Source organism: Atractosteus spatula, chromosome 3 (assembly GCF_055471065.1).
Source record: "Atractosteus spatula isolate fAtrSpa1 chromosome 3, fAtrSpa1.hap1, whole genome shotgun sequence".
Taxonomy (NCBI): domain Eukaryota; kingdom Metazoa; phylum Chordata; class Actinopteri; order Semionotiformes; family Lepisosteidae; genus Atractosteus; species Atractosteus spatula.
Window position 1 is genome coordinate 8063931 of NC_142708.1, and position 20231 is coordinate 8084161.

At 34.5% G+C, this 20231-nt stretch overlaps 1 protein-coding gene and 1 long non-coding RNA gene across 2 annotated transcripts in view; one reads left to right on the plus strand and one right to left on the minus strand.

Annotated features, from left to right (window-relative positions):
- LOC148837336 (dynein intermediate chain 2, ciliary-like) overlaps positions 1–13293 on the plus strand; it is a 49716-nt gene extending 36423 nt beyond the window's left edge. The window contains exons 19-20 of the mRNA XM_088910472.1: positions 5580–5765; positions 12980–13293. Of these exons, the coding sequence (XP_088766598.1) occupies positions 5580–5765; positions 12980–13084 (291 nt within the window). The 3' untranslated portion in view covers positions 13085–13293. The remainder of the gene's footprint in view (positions 1–5579; positions 5766–12979) is intronic.
- Positions 13201–20231, minus strand: part of LOC148837337 (uncharacterized) — a 31249-nt gene continuing 24218 nt past the window's right edge. The window contains exon 3 of the long non-coding RNA XR_016090800.1: positions 13201–15586. This is a non-coding gene — a long non-coding RNA (uncharacterized LOC148837337). The remainder of the gene's footprint in view (positions 15587–20231) is intronic.

A 20231-nucleotide genomic window follows, 5' to 3' on the forward strand; every position in this document is an offset into this window, starting at 1 on the left:
TCCATGACAGCATATATAATCAACCAAGTAATAAAAACTGGTTTAGAAACCAATGGTTAAGAGACCAATCAGATGAGTTCTAGAGCATCACTATTATGTACTGACTCCTCTTGGATAATCATTATCTATTCTAAGCTCTCCCCAATCTGTCAAAAATAATCTTATAGTAGTTCACATTTAAGCAATTGCAAAATAAAAATAAAGAAGATGAAAGTCAATGTGTGTATTAAGGAGAAAAGAATATAGTTTGATTTATAATAACTATTTTTTTCTGTTGTTGGATAACCGATCATAGCTGCTTGACATTGATTTTGATTAAATAGTTATTCACAGCAGTATATCCCAATTAACTTACCTGACACAAAATACACAAAGAAACATTGCTGATACTTACATTTTCATAGGATATATTAGGTAATTAGTGCCAAGAACGGTTGGTATTAGTGTACTTACACAACAAATACTGATTTTTCCTGATTTTGCTGAATATAACTGGAGTCAGAGAAAGTATTCTGTGTATTTATTCAGTACATATTTTGTGTACTGTAATTTATCTACCATGGAAATAATGTAATGTTTCTAAAATAAGAGTAAAGAAAAATGCAGAGAAGATGCAAAGATGTACAGTATACTGTATGTGTTTCAGACTTGCAGTATAGAAAATGTGTAATTCTGCACAAAACTTTATGGAAAATACATTTTTAGCTTCAGGAACATGAGACAAAGAACTGCTGTACCATATGTGGAATTCCATCAAACATGCCAGGTGTGTTTCATTCTCTGATGTACAAAAGCTGGTTAGAGTCAGTCTGGAAAGAGACTTTCAAACACATCCAGTGGTTTCTTCTTTCAAGGCTGACACCATAATGTAAACCTTGTACAGGCCCTGCCTAACTCAGGAAGAACAGTTATTTTCATTAACTGATCATGTATAGGTGCAGGATAACGCAGTAGTGAGCAATCACAGAGCTACTGTATAGAGCCAGGGCTAGCCATCATGTGTGTTCATGCAAATGGAAGGGAATATTCTAAACCCTGCATGAATCTTTGAGGACCATATTCACGTTTTTGAGGAGTCATCTAGGAAGACAAAGAATAAATAATACAAAAACTGTTTAAAACTACCATGAATTTGACCTATGTTTAATCAGTGAAAAGAACATGAAGATAAAGAACAGATACATTAGGGTGATATTGTGACATGGAGGATAATGCTGCTCACAGCTCTTGGGCCCTTGCTTTGATTCCAAACTGAGGTGCTTTCTGTGGGGAGTTTGTATATTCTACTTGTGTCTGCATGGGTTTTCTCCAGGTGCTCCAGTTTACTTCCAACTTCCAAATGCTTGTTAAATTAGTGTCTATAAATGTTCTGTGGATGCTTGTCACATTCCCAGTAATGTACCGGCATCCCAGGATGTCCTCACAGTGTGCTTCTGTGATAGGCTTCGGATAGCTGTCACGCCAGCTGGGAGTATGTAGTTTTCTGATAATACATAGATCAGCTACCACAAATAGACTGGAAATACTATGAAGTGATCATATTTGCCGAAAGTAAATATTGAACATTTTTAATATGCTTTGAAACAACAACTTCAGGTCAGAGAATAACACGACAGGGTTAGGGAGCAGTGGCTGGGGTTCTGAACTCATAACTGGAAGCTTGTGGGCTCACATCTCAGGTACATTGATGTCATACCCTTGTACCCTTGTACTGAATTATTCCAGATAAAACTACCCAGCTGTATTAAAGAGTGCAAATGTACGTTGCTTTGGACAAAAGTGTCAGCCAAATAATTTACTAATAACACTGAATATGTTTCTGATGCCAGTCAAAGATGCAGTGTTGTCATGACCACCTTAATAACGATAAATCTGAATTTGTATTTCATAGTTATGTACTGTACCACAAAATGGTTTAAATTATTTTCTTGTCTTTATCCTTGTCTTTGATATGGATAAATATAACTAGTATTACTGTAGTTGCATAAATGCATCATTAAACATCTTCCCAAAGTTTAGTGCAATAAAAAAGATTAAATGCACTTTAGTAAGAATTTTAAAACTCATATAAATAACGTATTTTATGCTGATTTATGCTTTTTTGTCTCTTTGAGTATACCTCCTGTATACACCTTTCAAAGCATTCTACTGTACAGGAATCTTCTTCTCCCACAGTGAGAATAATTTAAAAATGAAATTCACCATCTGTCTTGCTGTTAATTTGTGAACCAGTCAGGTTTAATTGTGTATATGTGCATTGTTTCTGGTACCCCCAGCTGGAATCCAAAATTTCCACTGTGTTTATTTATACTCTTCTTTTGGAGCTTTGCCCTGGTTATGACCTGATTTTCATCTTCCTTGTCTCCTGGATAACCTAATTATTGGAATTTATTAGAATGTTGGAGTGATGAACATATTATCTAATTATTTCAAATTGATTCCCACATATCTCAGCTGAACTCTTGCTGAACAGAAGATAGATCCTGAAACATTTTTAAGTACCATTATCTCCTTGGAGTGTACATTTTAAACCTGTGAATCCAGCACCTCCATAAAAACAAAAGAATAGGTAAAGCTGCTGCTTTTACTGTCAATGAGTACAGTTTTACTAAGAATGGGGAGAGATTTCTTTAATCAAAAAAAGTGATTTGAAAAAGTGTTTTTTATTTAGAATGTATGCAATATGTACTGTATACTGAAATAAATAATATGTAATCACTTTAATGTTCTCCAGTGATGAACACATTACTTACAGTTACAGTAACATTACTTACCTGAATTATTCTGTTATTCAGAGTTGACAGCTGCTGAATTATGCAAAATGCACCAGCTAAAAAGCGTAACACTAATTTTTGGAATTTTAATCTTAAACATAGAGCTCACTAGGTCCTATTTAATAATTTCATATCATACAGTGTTGCATTGCTTCAGTAAATCTAAGTAAAGGAGATTGAAGTAAGCCATAAGATATGTGTAGATTAGTTAAATGTGGCTGTGAATTTCATACTAGTATCTAGATCATGGACGGTTTGTACATTACTGTGAAATCTCTGTAGACCTGATTAAGTTTTGTGTCCATAAACTGTATAAATCTTGTCTGTATAGCCTTATTTCAGAATATTTAAGGTTTAAAAAGAAATACACCATCATAAGAAATGGAGAGGTGGTCATTTGGTCTATCCGGCTAGTTTGGTGCTGGAAACAGCCGGAGTGTCATTTTTAACAACATGACCTTTAATCTTCCTGTGCTCTGTCCTTTTAATGTGACATTTAACAAAAGCCCTAAGTACAGTACAAGAGTGTTTGTTCATTCCCAATTCTCAGAAAATTGCTCTCGGTAACTATCATCATTAAGTGTTTGTTTTTCTGTTATTAAGTGTTGCCTTCGTTCTATCTACTTGAATATATACCACTTTGTAGTCTTGGTCAACATGTTGTGGTTATTGTGGTACAAATCGTTTTGTGGGAGAAATAAGCAGTGATTAAAACAACATACAGTAAAGGCAACTTTTGTGGAATTTTGATTGACCCTCTTACATGAGACAGATGTTTTCCATTATTTTAATTTCCAGACCCTGGGAGTCAGTTGCATCACTGCTTTTTAAAATGTTGAGAATGAATGGAGGAAATCAAACAACTTAATTAATGGTTACGGTATGAGCTTAGAACATACTGCTGTGATAAATAGAGGCTTTCAAAGGGAATATGACTGTGTAAGTGATAGAAATTACCAGAGGCACTAACCACTGATACAGTGTGTACAGTGTTCCCTAGCCTTAATTTCACATGGCTGTTTTAACCCTCCACAACCCATGCATCCATGGTTGATGCTATCCACTTGATGCTATCAAGTACTTAAGGCTTTTTTAGCATTGGCTAGATTATAGTAGATCTCTGCAGGATGTGGTCCTGAGCCAAACCTAAATGGATAAGGGTTGGTTGATGATTTTCTTATCACTATACAATCCTTTTGAGCTACAGAAACTATGAACATAAATCAATTGCAGGTGCAATTATGATGGTAAAAAGTGAAAGACGTCTGGAAGTCACCCACTCGGTATTCGCAATTCAAATGGCCAAAAAATACTTTGATTGCCACTTGGAATATAGGTACTTTAAGCAGTGTAAGAAAAATGGTAGTGAGAGAGGTAGACATACAGAAAACTAACATCCTAGGAGTGTGTGTAGTAAGACTGAAAGAAAGTTGTGGTAACATCTAGAGGAACAACAATAATATGCTTAGTGGGCTCTGTACATGCTGTACATGGGAGAGGTACAGGAATCGTCATGAGCATGGAGGCAAGGAATTTGCCTTCAAACAGGATACAAAATTTAATTCCTGACACATAGAGTGTGCTGTATTCTAAGTACAGTATATGAACCAATAAATGACACCAACGAAGATGACTAAGATTTTAATTTTCTTTCTCAGTGATAAATTCTGTTATTAGAAAGCTTGAGCTTGTTTTGTTAATGGGAGATTTTGACATTTGAAAGGGAAATGAGACAAGAGGGTGGGAAAAAGTCAATGGACTTCATATAGCTGAAATAACACATGCAATGGCATAAAGCTCCTTAGGTTTCCACCAGAGGTGGAAAAGTTCGGTAACAGATGCAAGAGCATAGTGAGAAGTAAATATAGCACGTGTCCGCTATTTACTTGTGGTGAACATTAATTGAAATTTAAGGCAAGTCAACAAAAGAAGACATTTTCAATAAATTGAAAATACATTTCACATACATTCAATAATTCAATAATAAAATACATTCAATACATTTCAATACATTGAAAATGTAGGACTTCAAAATACAAGAGTATCACATCAAACTAAAGAATTGAACGTTGTTTAAATATTCAAAGTCTTCAAAGGCATTAACAAAAATCAACCTTATGGATTTTTTCAGAACCAACAGGGAAAGATGAACCATTAGAAATAAGTGGAAACTAATCTGATGTGCATTTCAAACAAGAGAATGGGAAAATGAAAACAGGAGACAAAAAAGATAAAGCAAACTATCCAGCCCAGCTATGTTGATAGAGACAAAAATAAAAAAAAATATATGAATGCTTCTTTCAGGAAGCAGCAGAAGAGATCATGAAATCTATTTGTTGCAAATAAAAATCCAGATCAGCTTGATGGTCTTAATGACCACCTCGTGTTTGCAAATCTTTCTTATCTTCTTATTAGTCAACTAATATTTCTGATGCAGACTTTACCACATTCTGATAAAGAGTAAATTAAAAGGCCTACAATGACTCAATAGACCCATAGAGGAAAGGAATTTAAATTAGCAAAATATTGTAGACTGGTATGCTTCTTTATCTGCTTAGAGCAAATTTAACCAGTGGGAAAGTACATTGCAAGATAGCCAGCATATCTGTATAACAGCAAATTAATTTAACTGAGTCTATGAAAATATTGTAAAATGGGTTAGACAGTGTGCGTGTTCTGAGCCCCTTGTGTCAATTTGCCTGTTGTGTGCCTTTTTTTTGTCGAAGTCGCTTTCAGTATGTTATTTTACCTTCTTGTTTTTACCACAGGAGAATTGTGGTGAGCAGGCTGTGTTTTTTGTTCCAGGTTCATGTGTTTGACCTGAGCATTAATAAATATGAGGCCATCTGTGAGCAACCTGTTGTGGCCAAGAAGAAGACCAAGCTGACACATATTGAGTTTAACCCGGTCCATCCCATCATCATTGTGGGGGATGACCGGGGGTACGTCACCAGTCTCAAACTTTCACCCAACCTGCGGAAAAAACCCAAGGTAAGAGGCTAAAATCTGTTCTTTCCTTAGTATTAACAGAGGTTAGGCAGGCTTCAGTTTCACATTTATACTGAAGTAAACAAAATACCAGAAAGTGCCATAAGAAATAGCTGTTTTTAATAGCGCATTCAAACATATTAAAATCCATTATTAAATCCATGAATTATTGATGTGCTGTGGGAACAAAGTTGAAAAACTTTTAAAAAATTAATTTTATTTGCAGTCCTATAATTTCATTGTAATCCTATTATTTAAATTAAACAGATTGTTCATATTTCTAAGTATTTTGTCATAGAGTTGCTACTTCAGTGTTTAACAAATACATTTATATGACTGATATGACTCTGTCAAATATTGAAAATGTTTAATAGCATCAGTATACCTTAGGTACACTAGCTACGTTTCTTATATTTGAGCGGTAATGTAAACATATATTTTTCTTTTAGTAAATTGCAAAGTATCAAACTAAAGACACATTTTGATTGTTCATTTTCTTTTAAATCTTTTTTTATATTTTGTAGTCTATTACAAAATATATTGTGCATTTATATTGTGAGACTGTGCTTTAATATTTCTTAGTACCATGGATACCTTGGCTGCCTACAGTAGGAACTATAAATCAAAGGTGATGAAATTGTTTGGAGAAATGAAAACTGCTTGTGGAGCTTCACCCAAGCACTCAATCTTACAAGGTGTAGCAGGTTTAGGAACGTAACACCTAATAGTGGTAGGTCAAAGACTGTATTTTGGTAACTCTTTATGTGAATGTTGCTGCATAATAGCTTCATAATTATTTCATAAATGCTAGAAATTATAATCACATATTAATATTTTATAGGGATATGTACAAATGACACAATAAAGTGTGCGCATAACAGGTTGTGAGATTTGTTTCAACATCTTTTACAGTGCTTGGTACAATGCATGTGACATTCACTCTGCATTGTGTGATATGCATGTTATATGTCATTTGCACATGTCTCTATAAAGCAAAAAATGTGATTATTACATCATGTGTAACTGGTATGAAGGAAATATGAAGATATTATTCTGCAACATTCAAATAATGCATTACCAATATATTTATAAATGTATTGTTTATACAACTATCAGAGAAAATATTTTTTAAACTAATCTTCAATCTTGCTATATAATTATAATGTCTGTAGAATACAAAGGAACAAGTAAAGGTTTATTCTATGCTGAAAAGAGAAGAAAAGAAATACAACATTTCTGCTGTGGAGCCTTCTTCGGGTGTCAGAATGTGTGTTGAATTATTGATCTCTCCTTTTCATTTTGATTGTTCAAAATGAAATTGAATGGAAACTTTTCTATGTGATGCTCATTATTCATCTTATATTTTTTAATTAAAAGTCTTATTATATTTAATGCTTGGTTTGAAAAATGTAGCTGTAGGGAAATCCCATCCTTTTTAAAAACAAATTTCTGCAACAAGAGAAGAGAGCGTTGTTTATCTACACATAACACATTTGACTAATTTACTGCAGCTGTAACTGAATAACTGAAGGGTGGCAAAATGGTGCAGTGCTTAGAGGGCGGTACGGTGGCTCTGTGGCTAAGGGTCTGCGCCTGTGGCTGGAAGGTTGCTGGTTCGTATCCTGCGGCCGGCAGAGGAATCCTGAGCAAGGCCCTTAACCCCAACTGCTCCAGGGGCGCCGTATAACTGGCTGACCCCGCGCTCTGACCCCAAGCTTCTCTCCCTGTCTGTGTGTCTCATGGAGAGCAAGCTGGGGTATGCGAAAAGACAAATTCCTAATACAAGAAATTGTAAATGGCCAATAAAGTGATCTTATCTTATCTTCACGGTGCTGGGGCTCTGGGTTCAATTCCTGACCCAGGGTGCTATCTGTATAGAGTTGGTAGATTCTCCCACTGTTCATGTGGGTTTCCTCCAGGGGGTTAATTGGTTTCTGGGAAAATGGTTAGTGTATATCTTGTGTGCACCCTGCAATGTGCATCCAGGGTACAGTATATCCTACCTTGCACCTGCTGCTTGCCAGATTACATAAAGTGCACTACATAAAGTGGTTAGAAAAATGTATGGATAAATAATTGAATTCTGAACCTGAAAAATCCACTAGAATTATTAATGAATGAAATATTCTGTCATTGAGATCTGCATTATGACTTTCAGTTTAATAATGACTATGAAGAACAAAGGTGCCTTTTTAGATATATTTAGATATATTGCTTGTGCAGTTTCACCTCATTTTATCAAGATTACCCCAATATCCATACATGTGCTGGTCAGTCTCAGCAGCTGGCCAGTGCTTGCTACATTATACAGTACCTTGAATAACAGGTTAGATGCCTGTTACTAAACAATTCCATTTTAAAATTTTTAGAAGGAGCTCTACAGATATTTCCTCGTTAACTTTTATTGAATTTAATAAATATTAAGAAGACTGTACAATATTTTTAATCCTATCCCCTATGTAGCTTTTAATTGAGAAATTCATTCTTATTGAAGACTGTAACTGTACAGACTGTAATACAGTATGTGCACTCTTTTTTTATTAAAAAGTCCCATGGGCATACAAAAACTGATGTGTGAATCATTTAAATTATCCTTACTGTACATCTAGGTTATTTACAGTACCTCCCTGTTTCAGTGCACTTCATCTGCAGTATAAATTATCCTTGGGCAAAGTTAAACTGTTCTTCATGGTTGGAAAAAATGCTGAATATGTTGCCCAAAAAAAAAACTGTACGTGCTTGATATGAAGTGACACCTGAGTGCCCTGCAAGCTCAGACATGGTTCAAAAATGACAGAGCTGATACAGTATTGCTAAGTGTCTTTCCTTCTGGTGGCAAACTCAAGAAGTATATTTGGGAAGGCCCCAGTTTGGACATTTAATATTGCTAATAGGTGTAATTCAGTTTTTGATGTACTGTATGAGCAATAGAATACAGGAAGTAACTTTATACTAACCATATATTTATGGTTATTAACCTCTATTTGTAACAATACAGTATATACATATCACAATGTGAAATAAAGTATATTTCACTTTCAGAGAGAGCATCTTGTTTATTTTTCAGACTTTGTCTGGCTTGCTCCAATTTGAATTGTATTCTAATTTGAAGTGTATTCTATGAAAATTAAATTTCCGAAAAATCAAATACAGCTCATCTTGATGGATGGGCCAGATAAGGCAAGGTTTTATTGTAGAGTATTTTCAACACAGTGAGGATACAACTAGAGCTTCGAGGCAATTCCGCATGAGACTATTTTTAACTCTTGAGTTGCTTACTTTTTTCCCAGCTTTGCAGGAGGTTACACATAGGATGTCACAAATGATTATTGTATATCAAATCTGAAATATTGGACAATTATTTTAAAGTGCCTTCAGATTATTTAAAGGTTTTTTGCAGGTATATCCCACTCCATATTAATAAAAATCCACATAATTACTTTTTATTTTTAATAACTTCAAATAATTTTAGTTTAACATCAATACAACTGGCAGATTGCATAATGGCTATACACTCCTCAATACATCCTAGAGCTTTCTTTTTCATTTTTGAAAACTGAGGATTATAATTGTGGTTGTTACTATCTGACCTTGAATGTCAATGTAAAATTTCACTAAAATGTACTATTGAAGCCAAGACTGATATTATCATTCTGTTTTTCATACATGTTTTATTATATGTAAGGGTTAAACTATTCTAAGAAATTCTAAGAAATAATTTTCACACCATCACTTATTTTGCCTTTTTAAAATCTTAGGGAATCTTATTATACAGTATATTTTCCAGAAAGGGAACAAAGTTTTTATTAGGTTTCTACTAACATTAGTAGTTTTATTGACCATAATTGTCAATATGATATATGCAGTATATATTGCTATATACAGTACAGTATATAGGTACTATAATGATATAAACATACTGTATAGAGAGGTATTACAGTTGCAAAAAATGCTGTTGGTTCCTGTATTCATCAGTTGTGTTTTTAGTGCCTCCCTGTATATTGAAAGTTGCTCCTTTAATATTCTAATATTAATATTCTATATATATATTAGTTATAAAAGTCAGCAGCTGTCATCCTGCTTCAATATTATCAAATTCAGGAGCACAATAGCTGCTAAGGAATGTTACCTTGATCTTGAAATACAGTTGTATTTCAGAATAAAATTTAAAGTACAGTGAATTCCTGGGAACAAGACATTGCTGCCGAAGCTTCTAGAACTGTACTCTGCAGACAGCCTTGTTTTTTTGTTATTTTTGTTGAAGAAAATCAATTTAAATGCAGTTTTTTATTTTGAGAAATCATACCTTTCATTTTTAGAGGTTAAAGACTATCTCTACCTACAGTATTTAACTGCTTCTGTTACACTGCTTTGATGATACATATTTCTTGAACTTGGATTTCTAAGGTTGAAGAGCAGCTTTTGTTTTTTCATAATGTTTGGCTTTGATACTTCTAACTTGGGAAGAGTGGGCTCCAAGTAGCCCAATGTCTCAGAGCACAAGGAAGAACCAAGCAAAAAAAAAAAGGAATTTCTATTAAAATGTCAATTTTTTCCATCTGAGGTGTATTACAAAAAAACTTACCTGCATTAACCTACAGTAACACCCGCTCCTCACTCAAAGAGTTATCCCAGCAAGGATCTGATAAACTCCTTGCCATAAAAAGTCACCCTTTTATGCCTTACATACTGTAACATATAAATTACAAACTCTAGCCTTTATCATTATTAATATTATTTATTATCTAAACCATAAATACAATCAGGACATCACAATAATTAAACATTAAATATCCATTTTTTTCTCTGCAGCAAATTTTACAGTATATTAAATTCTAACCTAATCAATCACATCTTTCTCCATGATGGTGTGCTTCCGTTATTTAAAATCCCTGGCCCGACTGTGCACGTAATTTAATATTTTTGCTGCCCCTCCTTTCCAGTCATATTTTCAGATTTCCAAATTGTAAAAATCACATTTTTAAATATTGTTTAGAAAGTATGAATACACCTGGGTAAAAAAAGAAATCACGCAATTGCTTATTACACATATGCTTTTGAAATAATATGGAAGATTTTTCAGTTCAAATCCAATCCAAATCTTTTGAAATAATACTTTTCATACATAGTACAATTCATTCATTAATTATTAGTTGTCTATTTGCAAAAACTGTTTTTTGGTAACTTCACCACTTAATAGAATGCTGAAAGTGACAATATGATGCAATCTGGTGAGGTATTGCTAATTCTACTACAGTTTTGTTTCTCGTACTCTATCCTGCAACCCTGTCGCTTGGCTGCCTTGGTGCATAGTCCTTGCTTGACTAGACTGCTCAAATTCTTTCAAAATAGACCAGGGACAGATACTTTTGTCCACTCTTCAGTTTCTTGAGGCATAGCCATAACATGCTTCTTATATAGTTATTTAATTTGTTCACATTTACATGTGCTACAGTCAAAGTAAATAACATTGACTAAAAACAGTGTGCTTTTTATGAACACCTGTACATCAACTAGTCACAAAGCAAACCAGCTGACCAGTAATTCAATGTACAGTATTTTATTGGTGTAGTCCTCAGAAATAGAGTGGGTCTTCAGAATCTGGACAGGTGAAGAGTGTAATTTCATTTAAGTGCTCTTTCTTATCAAAGTGCTGAAAGCCAGAGTCATCAACATATACTGCAACCACTGTGTATAATTATAATGGAAGATTCTAAATGTGTACTTTTTCTTTATTCTTGTCTGAAAACATAAGATCCTTTTTCTAACATCTCTGGTAATAGATTATTTGTTTTGGTAAAATGAAGATAATCTACTTTTATGAGTTAAGGTGTGAGCATACAGTAAATGATCTAAATCAATACACCTACTCCCCATGGACATACAGAAACACAGTGATCAATGTGTTCTTTTAAAGTATGTTTAGTGTTTTTCTAAAGGCTGCAATAGCTAGCCAGCATGTTTTATTAATGCTTTTATATTACAATCTATGGGACGCAAACCAAAGAAAAAAATAAACTGATTTTTCTGTTTTTTCTAGAATAACAGCTATCTAAAATGTATTTTTTTAAAAGTCTTAAATATGAAATGGTGAGACCTAAATTTAAATGACATGTTAAAATATTTCGGTTTTGAATATATTCTGTTTGGTTATGTTTAGTTAACAAAAATGCAAGCACTAATAAAGTTAAACTCGTTGTTCCACATTTACTGTAATTAACTGGATAGATGTTTTTAAACCTATGCAATACTACAACAAATCAGTTCAGAGTTGTCTGACTACATTAAAATGTTTGAAGAAGGGAAAGAATAACCCTTGTATTGGTCTAAAACTAAAAAGAATGCACATGCTTTTGATTTATAATCACTGTAAAAATGGAAATTCTAACTTTTTATAGATGCAGCAGATCATTTATTTTATCATAGTTTACAAAACCATTAAATTAATCTCCTACAAATTCCAGAGGAATGAAGTGAATTATTGATGAGTAACTGTTTTTAAAATGTACTATTTAGGAATCGGCAGAAGTGTGTGTGAGTGTGAGACTTTCATGTGACTACAGACCTTACAGACCTTACAATTAAGTGTTTGTGGTGGGACTAAAATAAATCCTTTTTTAATACAATCTTATTACATTGTCAGTTTTCATGATGTGAGCATAATCTGACTTTTAATTTTTTTTTGCTGTGAAATGATGCTGCTGTTGAAGACTTTTGCTAGTCTATGTTGATAATGATCTTTTTCAGTTAGTTTTCATTATGCAGGCTAATTATACCAGAAAAAAGTCCCTTTTATATATTTTTTTCTAAGCATGGAATGTGAAAAATGGGCCTTTATTGGACAAACTTAAATGCACAGTGCAACTCTAGTGGGTTCAGCACAGTACATGGTTAACCACCATATCTGTTTGCTATGAGCAGCTGTATATTTTTCCATATGAAACAAAACAGCATGGCAATAATAAAATTATGACAAACACAATATAACACAATATAAAAACCTAAGGTCACATTTAAGAAACGACACTGGAAAAATTCAGATGATTCTACAGAATATTTCTTAAAAGGATTATTTAATAAACTATTATCTTCTCATGTACAGTATATGTAATTTATTAATATTAATTTATTAATTTAAAGTGTCTTGAAACACCTTAAGTGAAGGTTGCCACAAGTTTTAATTTTCCGGCTGTAACCTCCCGTGCCGGTCGTTTCAGGAGAAGAAAGGACAGGAAGCGCCGAAGGGCCCAGAGGTGGAAATTGCCAAGATGGAAAAGCTCCTGAGTTTGCTGAGGGAGCCTGACAACTCTGGCAAAAACTGAAGATCAGAGGAAGGCAAAGAGAACAAATGAATCCCCCAGACACTCCAAAACCCAAGCTGCATTTTATAAGAAAAAATAGTAGATGCTAAGTAAAGGATGCACAAAAGAAGCTATCAGCACAACTTGTTTTTTAATATTATTTTAAAAAAAGAAAGCAAAAAAATACATGTATTTGATGGGGTTAAACAATAAATATACATTAAACACTTTCACACTATTATATAATTTTGTTTTAAAACTATACATTATAGTCAATGGGTTATTCTAATAAATTAGCAAAAAAGGTGCAAACTAAAATTAAGTTTTGGAAAACATTATTGAATAGACTAGTAATAGTTTTAGTTTTAGATTGTTAGTATTTTCTAATTGTAGAAGTAATGTCATAACATTGACTCTTAAATCAATCTAAAAAAGTATTTCAACAGCATTACATCAGAAGTTACTTATTGATCAGTAATAGGTTTGTACAATGTTATTGATAACATAATAGCAGTTTGTGTTTTGAGTACTTAATTTTATAATATAGTAGTAGCTTCTTAAAACAGCAAAAATGATTATAAACCTCTGAGGATATTTTCTTCATTCTTTTTTCTTAAAAAAATACCTACAGTATATAGCAAAGAAATTAAAGACAGAGAGTGATAGTAGTTACCTAGTTATGTATTATGGCATTTGTGCCAAAGTTTAGTTTGTATTATGCTTTGTGCACATAGGAAATCACAGTATCTATGAAAACTTAAGGCAAAACACATTTGAAAATAATCATATTAACACTTAAAAGGATCATGTGTCAAAAGACTCTTATTGGTAGCATTAAAAAAGCTTAATCTTCTTTTTTTTTCTCCTCAAATATATTTTGGGATATAGCAAGATTTGGAAGCATTTGGGAAAGTGCTTTGCAGTCTCGTGGAAGAGCATGTGCCCATATGTCTTACCCAAGCCAGTACCAGCTGTTAACGTAGAAGCCTCTGGAATCTTTAAATACAAACGGGCATTACTCAGGAGCTAGATAAGTATCCATTCTGTTCTCTAACGGTGAAACATTGACTGGCATTGACAGTAACAGCTAGACAGCTTCCAAAGTGAGCTAGAGCATCTGTTTCTTGCTTTCCTCACCACATTTAAAGATACAGTACTGTAAAATAAAAATTACTACCACCATAATCATTCACAAATAATACATTTATGTTTTTGGTAATGGAAAACAAACTACAGACATGCTCTAGAACTGTAACCTAAACATTTAACACTATACATTTTGTGTTCCAAGACATTTTCTTCCATTTCTGGTATTTGCTGCAGTTTAACACTCATGGAGCCTAACCAAGCCTCTGGATACACTTCTTGACCAGTTACAAGCAAGAAAGTACAGTATGGGTGTGTCAGTTTTGCATTTAAAATGCACTAGAATATACCTAAACACCATTTCTTCCACCACTGTTATATTCTAATTCCCCACATGACTGGTAAAGAACTTTGGGTTCAAGTAAATACATGATCTATTTGAGATCCGCATTTCTTGATGAAAGCATAAATGGATGATAAATCCAACAGATATAAGGCAATTGGGAATAAAGGCTTTATTGCCTGGTATATTAAAAGCCACTTTAGCAGAAAACTTTGTTTTAAAGTTATGCCTACAGAATATTAAAGATGCTTTGTTAAGCTGCCAATAGGTATTTCTGTTCATTCTTTTGCCGTTCTTGCCCAGTGGCCAAGACAGGAACTCTCTCCTGATTAGAGGGTACCTTACAAGCTTTGTACAGGATCACAAAAAGGATAAGGATCAAGACGGCCACCAGAGAGTTGCATACAATGGCCACAATGGCGCCTGTGGAGAGCCCTGTGCTCAGACCAGATTCCATGAGGAAAGATGGCCCTGACTGAAGACTCCAGACCTAAAGAATGTGTGCTCACAAGTCCTTTAAAAATGCATATGTAACGATGAGGCACTCTTAATTCCAAGCCAGCATACAGAGAGGTTGGAACAAGCAGATATCAAAAAGACTCAGCTTCAAAGCTTTTCAGTCCATGTGTATTCATAATGAATGCTGCCTACTGGAGATAAAGTATTCTGTTATATTAACTTCAACTAATTTTCCCTTACTTTCAATTCCCATATATTTTGTGTTATTAGATACCAAGGGTAATAAGATTTGCTTTAAAGATTTTTATTCCATCATCAACGTTATTGTGTGGCATCAAGAGTTACAACAGTTGGGCAGCACATATCCAGTATGGGCTTCTGCACTTTAGTTCAAAGCATTATTTGTTAATCCCTCTGCTGTGCGGGGAGAGAACAATAAAGTACCAGTTTTGGCTTCTGTCCCAGATGAGTGACCAAATAAATGAATCACTGGATGGAGCTTCAGAGAGAAGGCTGGACCAGATGTGGTTCCCCTTAGTTTTAACAACAGTTCTTTGTAACTGGATGAAGTTTCAGAGAGAAGACTAGACCAGATGTTTTTCCCCTTTGTTTAAAAGACAGTTCTTCTTTGTTTCCTGAAAAAAGCAAAAAATATTATATTATAGCTTTAAGAGTAGAAATTTACACAATGTTAACTTAGTTTATATTATTTAAGGCATCTATACATAACTATATGCTACTGTAGAAAGATCTTAAGGATCATAAACACAAGCAAGAGTTCAATATATGAATGATTTTATATTTACGATTTCCATTAGATTTCTGCTATTTTAACTATTCTTGTTATTGATAGGAATGAATAAGAAAAATGACTGAGTGATGAAGACTAATATATATGACATTTAACCATGTAAACTTGTTTTGTATTCTCCACAGACTATAACTTGGAAAAAAAGCCTTTTGATACCAAGACTGTCTTACACCAGTAGGTTGTTAAAACTACAGCAATTATAGAATCAAAGACCCATTGGTACATGGTAGCACAGCAAGCCTATTAAATAATGATGTGTCCAAAAAAACCCAACACTGAAGTTGCTTAAAATTAAATGAAAGTGGTTTAAAAACAAAGCAGGCATTATCCACTGTGATATGTACTGCACAGTCATTTTTTGTAAAAAAAGGATATAGACAGGTAGAATCAATCCACTTTAATTCTACTGTATATTTTTATGAACTACTGTATTGTTTTATTTTATTGTAAAATTAGTTTTTAAAGAGAGAAATAATTAAGCATGACAGCATACAAATATAGACAACGATGGGGTGGTACAAAACATTTGGCCATAGTGGTAGTTTGTAAGTCACCATCTGCTCAGTAAGCACTTGAGACTTTTTTGAATTGCATTTGATGTTCGAATTGTGACCCACTCCTACTGTGTCAAAGAGACACATTTACCAGCATAGATCAGCAGATGCTGAGTTTCTTAATTATGAGTTTAAATACAGATAAAAAAGCACAAATCTGTTATTTTTTTCAAATGTAAGAAAAATACATTTACAGCAGTAAGGCATTTTATGGGAGCATTTTGAATTCATTGCCTTGCTCAAGTGTATAAACAGCCAAGTTCCACCTAGGATGTGAACTCACAACCTTCTAGTTAGAAGTATTGAGCCCTAACCTCTACTTCCTTTCAGTGTGATAAAATGTAATGTTCTGACTCTATAATGATCAGAGCTGCAAAACTGGAAAATGGAAACAAAGTTTTCTGAATATTAATAAAAAGATTATGGATTTCATTTCTTACCAGACTGAGATAATGTAAAGTGCACAGGAACATTTCCAGAACAGGTACCTGTAACTCTGCATTAAGCTCAGAATGATCTCTTTCTCATTGACCTTCCCAAGGACAAAACCTTGTTTACCACAGAGGTATGATTTAAATGCAGCCTAGAAAAGTAATGTTCTGCTTCTCTGTTGGATGTGAATGGAAATGAAGCTCTTTGAATCTACATAAAAATGGCGTTTCATATTTTACAATGAGCAATGCAAGCCCTTCATCATGCAAAGCCAACAGAAACATTTGCAGCACCCTTTTCTGTAAATCTGTTCTAAACCCAGAATGATCTTTCAAGGACACAAGTGTGTTGGCCACAGATGTATGATTTCCATACCTCCTTACGCTGCATATCTTGAATTTAACAAGGTAGAAGGTAATTAACATACAGTATGTGGGTACAACAGGTTTTCTTTTTTAAACTTTGAAAAGCAATTCTTTAATACCATATTGGCAGAGAAAGTAATATTAACAATAATACTCGCAAGTGTGCTAAATTATTATTCAGTTCATTTTTAACACATCAAAATATGCAATAGGGGAAAAATTTAGAATGCGATACTGACAACCCCACCCTGTCTGCCTCTATATGTATAGTAAAGCAAAAAACGCCCAAAACGATTAGCTTGAATTTTCTGTATATATTATTACTATACATTCGGAAAAATCTGCTGCGAAGATGATAGCTCAAGCTTTCCTTTTATTAAGCAGCGAGTATTTTTAATGTAGATAGTGCAGAAGGACCGCATGACTACACAACATTTCAACTCCTACAGGACACTGTCCATGTGGAATCTGGATGTTGTAGTGCTTAAAGTCAACGTCAGGCAGTCACCAGGGATTTGCCCTAGATTTTAATCCTAATTTTAAACATATTACACCACTCATGTGAGGAGGAAAAGCGATGAATTATTTACACATTACTACTCTGCAATGCACTTGAGCATTGTGCGTTCCACTGGAAACAGAAAAAATAGAAAGGTAATATCGAAGTGCTCAGGAGAAACCTGAAGTATGTAGAAAGCAACAACAAAAAAATCACTGCGGAATAACAGTAACTTATTGCACAGTAAGTTATTTTGACCTCAGGGTTGAAGGTATAACATAGGTGACTATAGCACCACATAAACATCCTCCTTTCAGGCCTGCTCTGTATGTGTCAGATGTGGTGACTAAGAAATTCCACTGTTTTATCATTTTTTTCCTTCTAACCCAAAGCATGTTTACAGGTCTCCTAGAGATGCTGCTGTTAGAGTTGTCACCAAAACAAAGAAAAGAAAACCCCTTAGCCCTGTGCAGTTGGCTGGTTTACAAACTCTTCCTGTGGTTTTAATATTGTCTTTCACCTTTAAAATGCTTTGAATAGCATGTCAAAGTAATCATTTAACGAAGGTATTGATTCCATACACACCCGATTGCATCATTACATACTGTAGCAGGATGCAGTGTACAATATGTGCCTTGATATTTTCACATCTATTATGTATCCTGCCATTCCAACCTTATTTTTATTTGTCCAAACAAATGGCAGAAATTGGATGCATACGCTGACACACACAGTATTTTATTTGAAAAGGTAGCTCGTTAGAGTGAGAAACTGTTGAAATGCACTGTACATTTTATTCCCTGAATATAAAGTAAAGAAACTCTTGGTCTACAGATGCATAGCCAAAGGCAATTCAAAAAAACATTTACAAGTAAAGTAAAGTCCATTGGTGCTTCTTTGTCAATGCCATTAAGGATTCTGCATACTTGAACTAGGTCCCCTCTTACTCTTCTAAGTCTTCAGGTTCAGTGCTTGTACTGTATACTGTGAATGCAAGACATTCCTTAAAGCAACAGAATGTAATCTAATTGCTCTTCCCTGAACTGATTTTAGAGCTGCAATTACATTTTTGTATTATGGTGACCACAATAGTACACAATATTCCAAATGGGGTCTCACTAATACATAATGCATTTTAACATAACATTTAACTTTAGTTTAAATTATATGCTTTTAACAACATATCCTAACATTTGCCATTTTTTTACTTCCTCACATTGTCTAGCTAAAGAAAATGACATGTCAACATACTGTATACAGTATAGTTACTCCCTGACTGTAAATCAGACTTCACATACAGTAAGTCTCAGTCTTATTCCACATTGTGTTGTGTGCATCTCTTCTCATATGTACACGTTGGAATAACTTCTGCTGTGTGCCTGCAGTGTTACTCTTTTGGCTAAAAGATTTTCTAGTTCGAAAATCGAGCCAACACTGAAGATTAAGATTTGTTAAGTTTTTATCAAGGCTCCTTTTTTGGAGTTTTGTTATCTATCTAGCAATTGTCTCCTTTTTTCAACCGAAAGTGAAGTGGCGTGTGGGGAAGCAGAAGTGGGACAGCAGGATTGCGAGATCACGGGGGGGGGGGGGGGGTTATTACCTTTAGTGAGTGCCTGCAAGTCACAGAGAGGGGTCGAGAGAGAGAAAGAGCCTAGCATTTGCTTATCCCCCATGTGGTAAAAGACAAGAAGAGATCCTTCTACCATTTTAGAGGGGGGATGGGGGAAGGCAAAAGAACATTTCCAAAAGTTCATCACCAGGGAGCAGAACGCTACTGTACTGTAAGTAAAAAAAATAATAATAAGAATTTTGTATTATTACAGTACTGTAATTATAATGATAGCAATTGCGAGCGTTAACGTACTGTATAATTGTGCATCCCAACAAATTCTAATGTGGCACTTCTGCTCTCATAAGGTATGAATACTCGTTGGCTGCCAACAAATTAGTAAAAATTTTTTCTAGCACTCAAGCTTTCAGTCTGGTCAGAGACAGATGTCTGTCACACTCATTGCACTGCTAAGACATTACCTGTTTCACATTCATCGGGACCGTCTTTCTGGTGAGACATTAAGCCGAGGTCCTGACTCACAGATCCCTAGGCATTTCTCCATAAGAGTAGGGAGTTGAAATTCAAGTTTATTTGTCAATCCAGCCATATATATATACTATATACAAGTATACAGAGGAGCGAGATATCGTTCTCCAGGTCTTCGGTGCGGATACAGACAAGACACTGACAAGACAATGCTATAGACAATGTAGACATAGACATTTCTGACAGGGTACATAAAGTGCAATGTGCATAGTGCTATTGGTCGCCATCCTACAGTATGTGATGGTTCTAGTTGCCATGGTAAAAGGTTTCCCCCTCTTCCCCCACTCTGTTGGGGTCAAACTGTTGCAGAGTCTGCCCTCAACTCTTTCACCTCCCCAATCTCCGAACCACTGTATAAACATGGTAGATATTCTGAGAACACTCCTCTTTTGGAGGCTCCACCATTAACGCAAGTGATCATTCACTATGGTTCCTATCCTGCTTCCGTCAGCACAGTTGACCTCAGGCCACTATTCTGGTTTGCTGTAGTGTCTTGTGCTGCCAACCACAGTTCCAATATC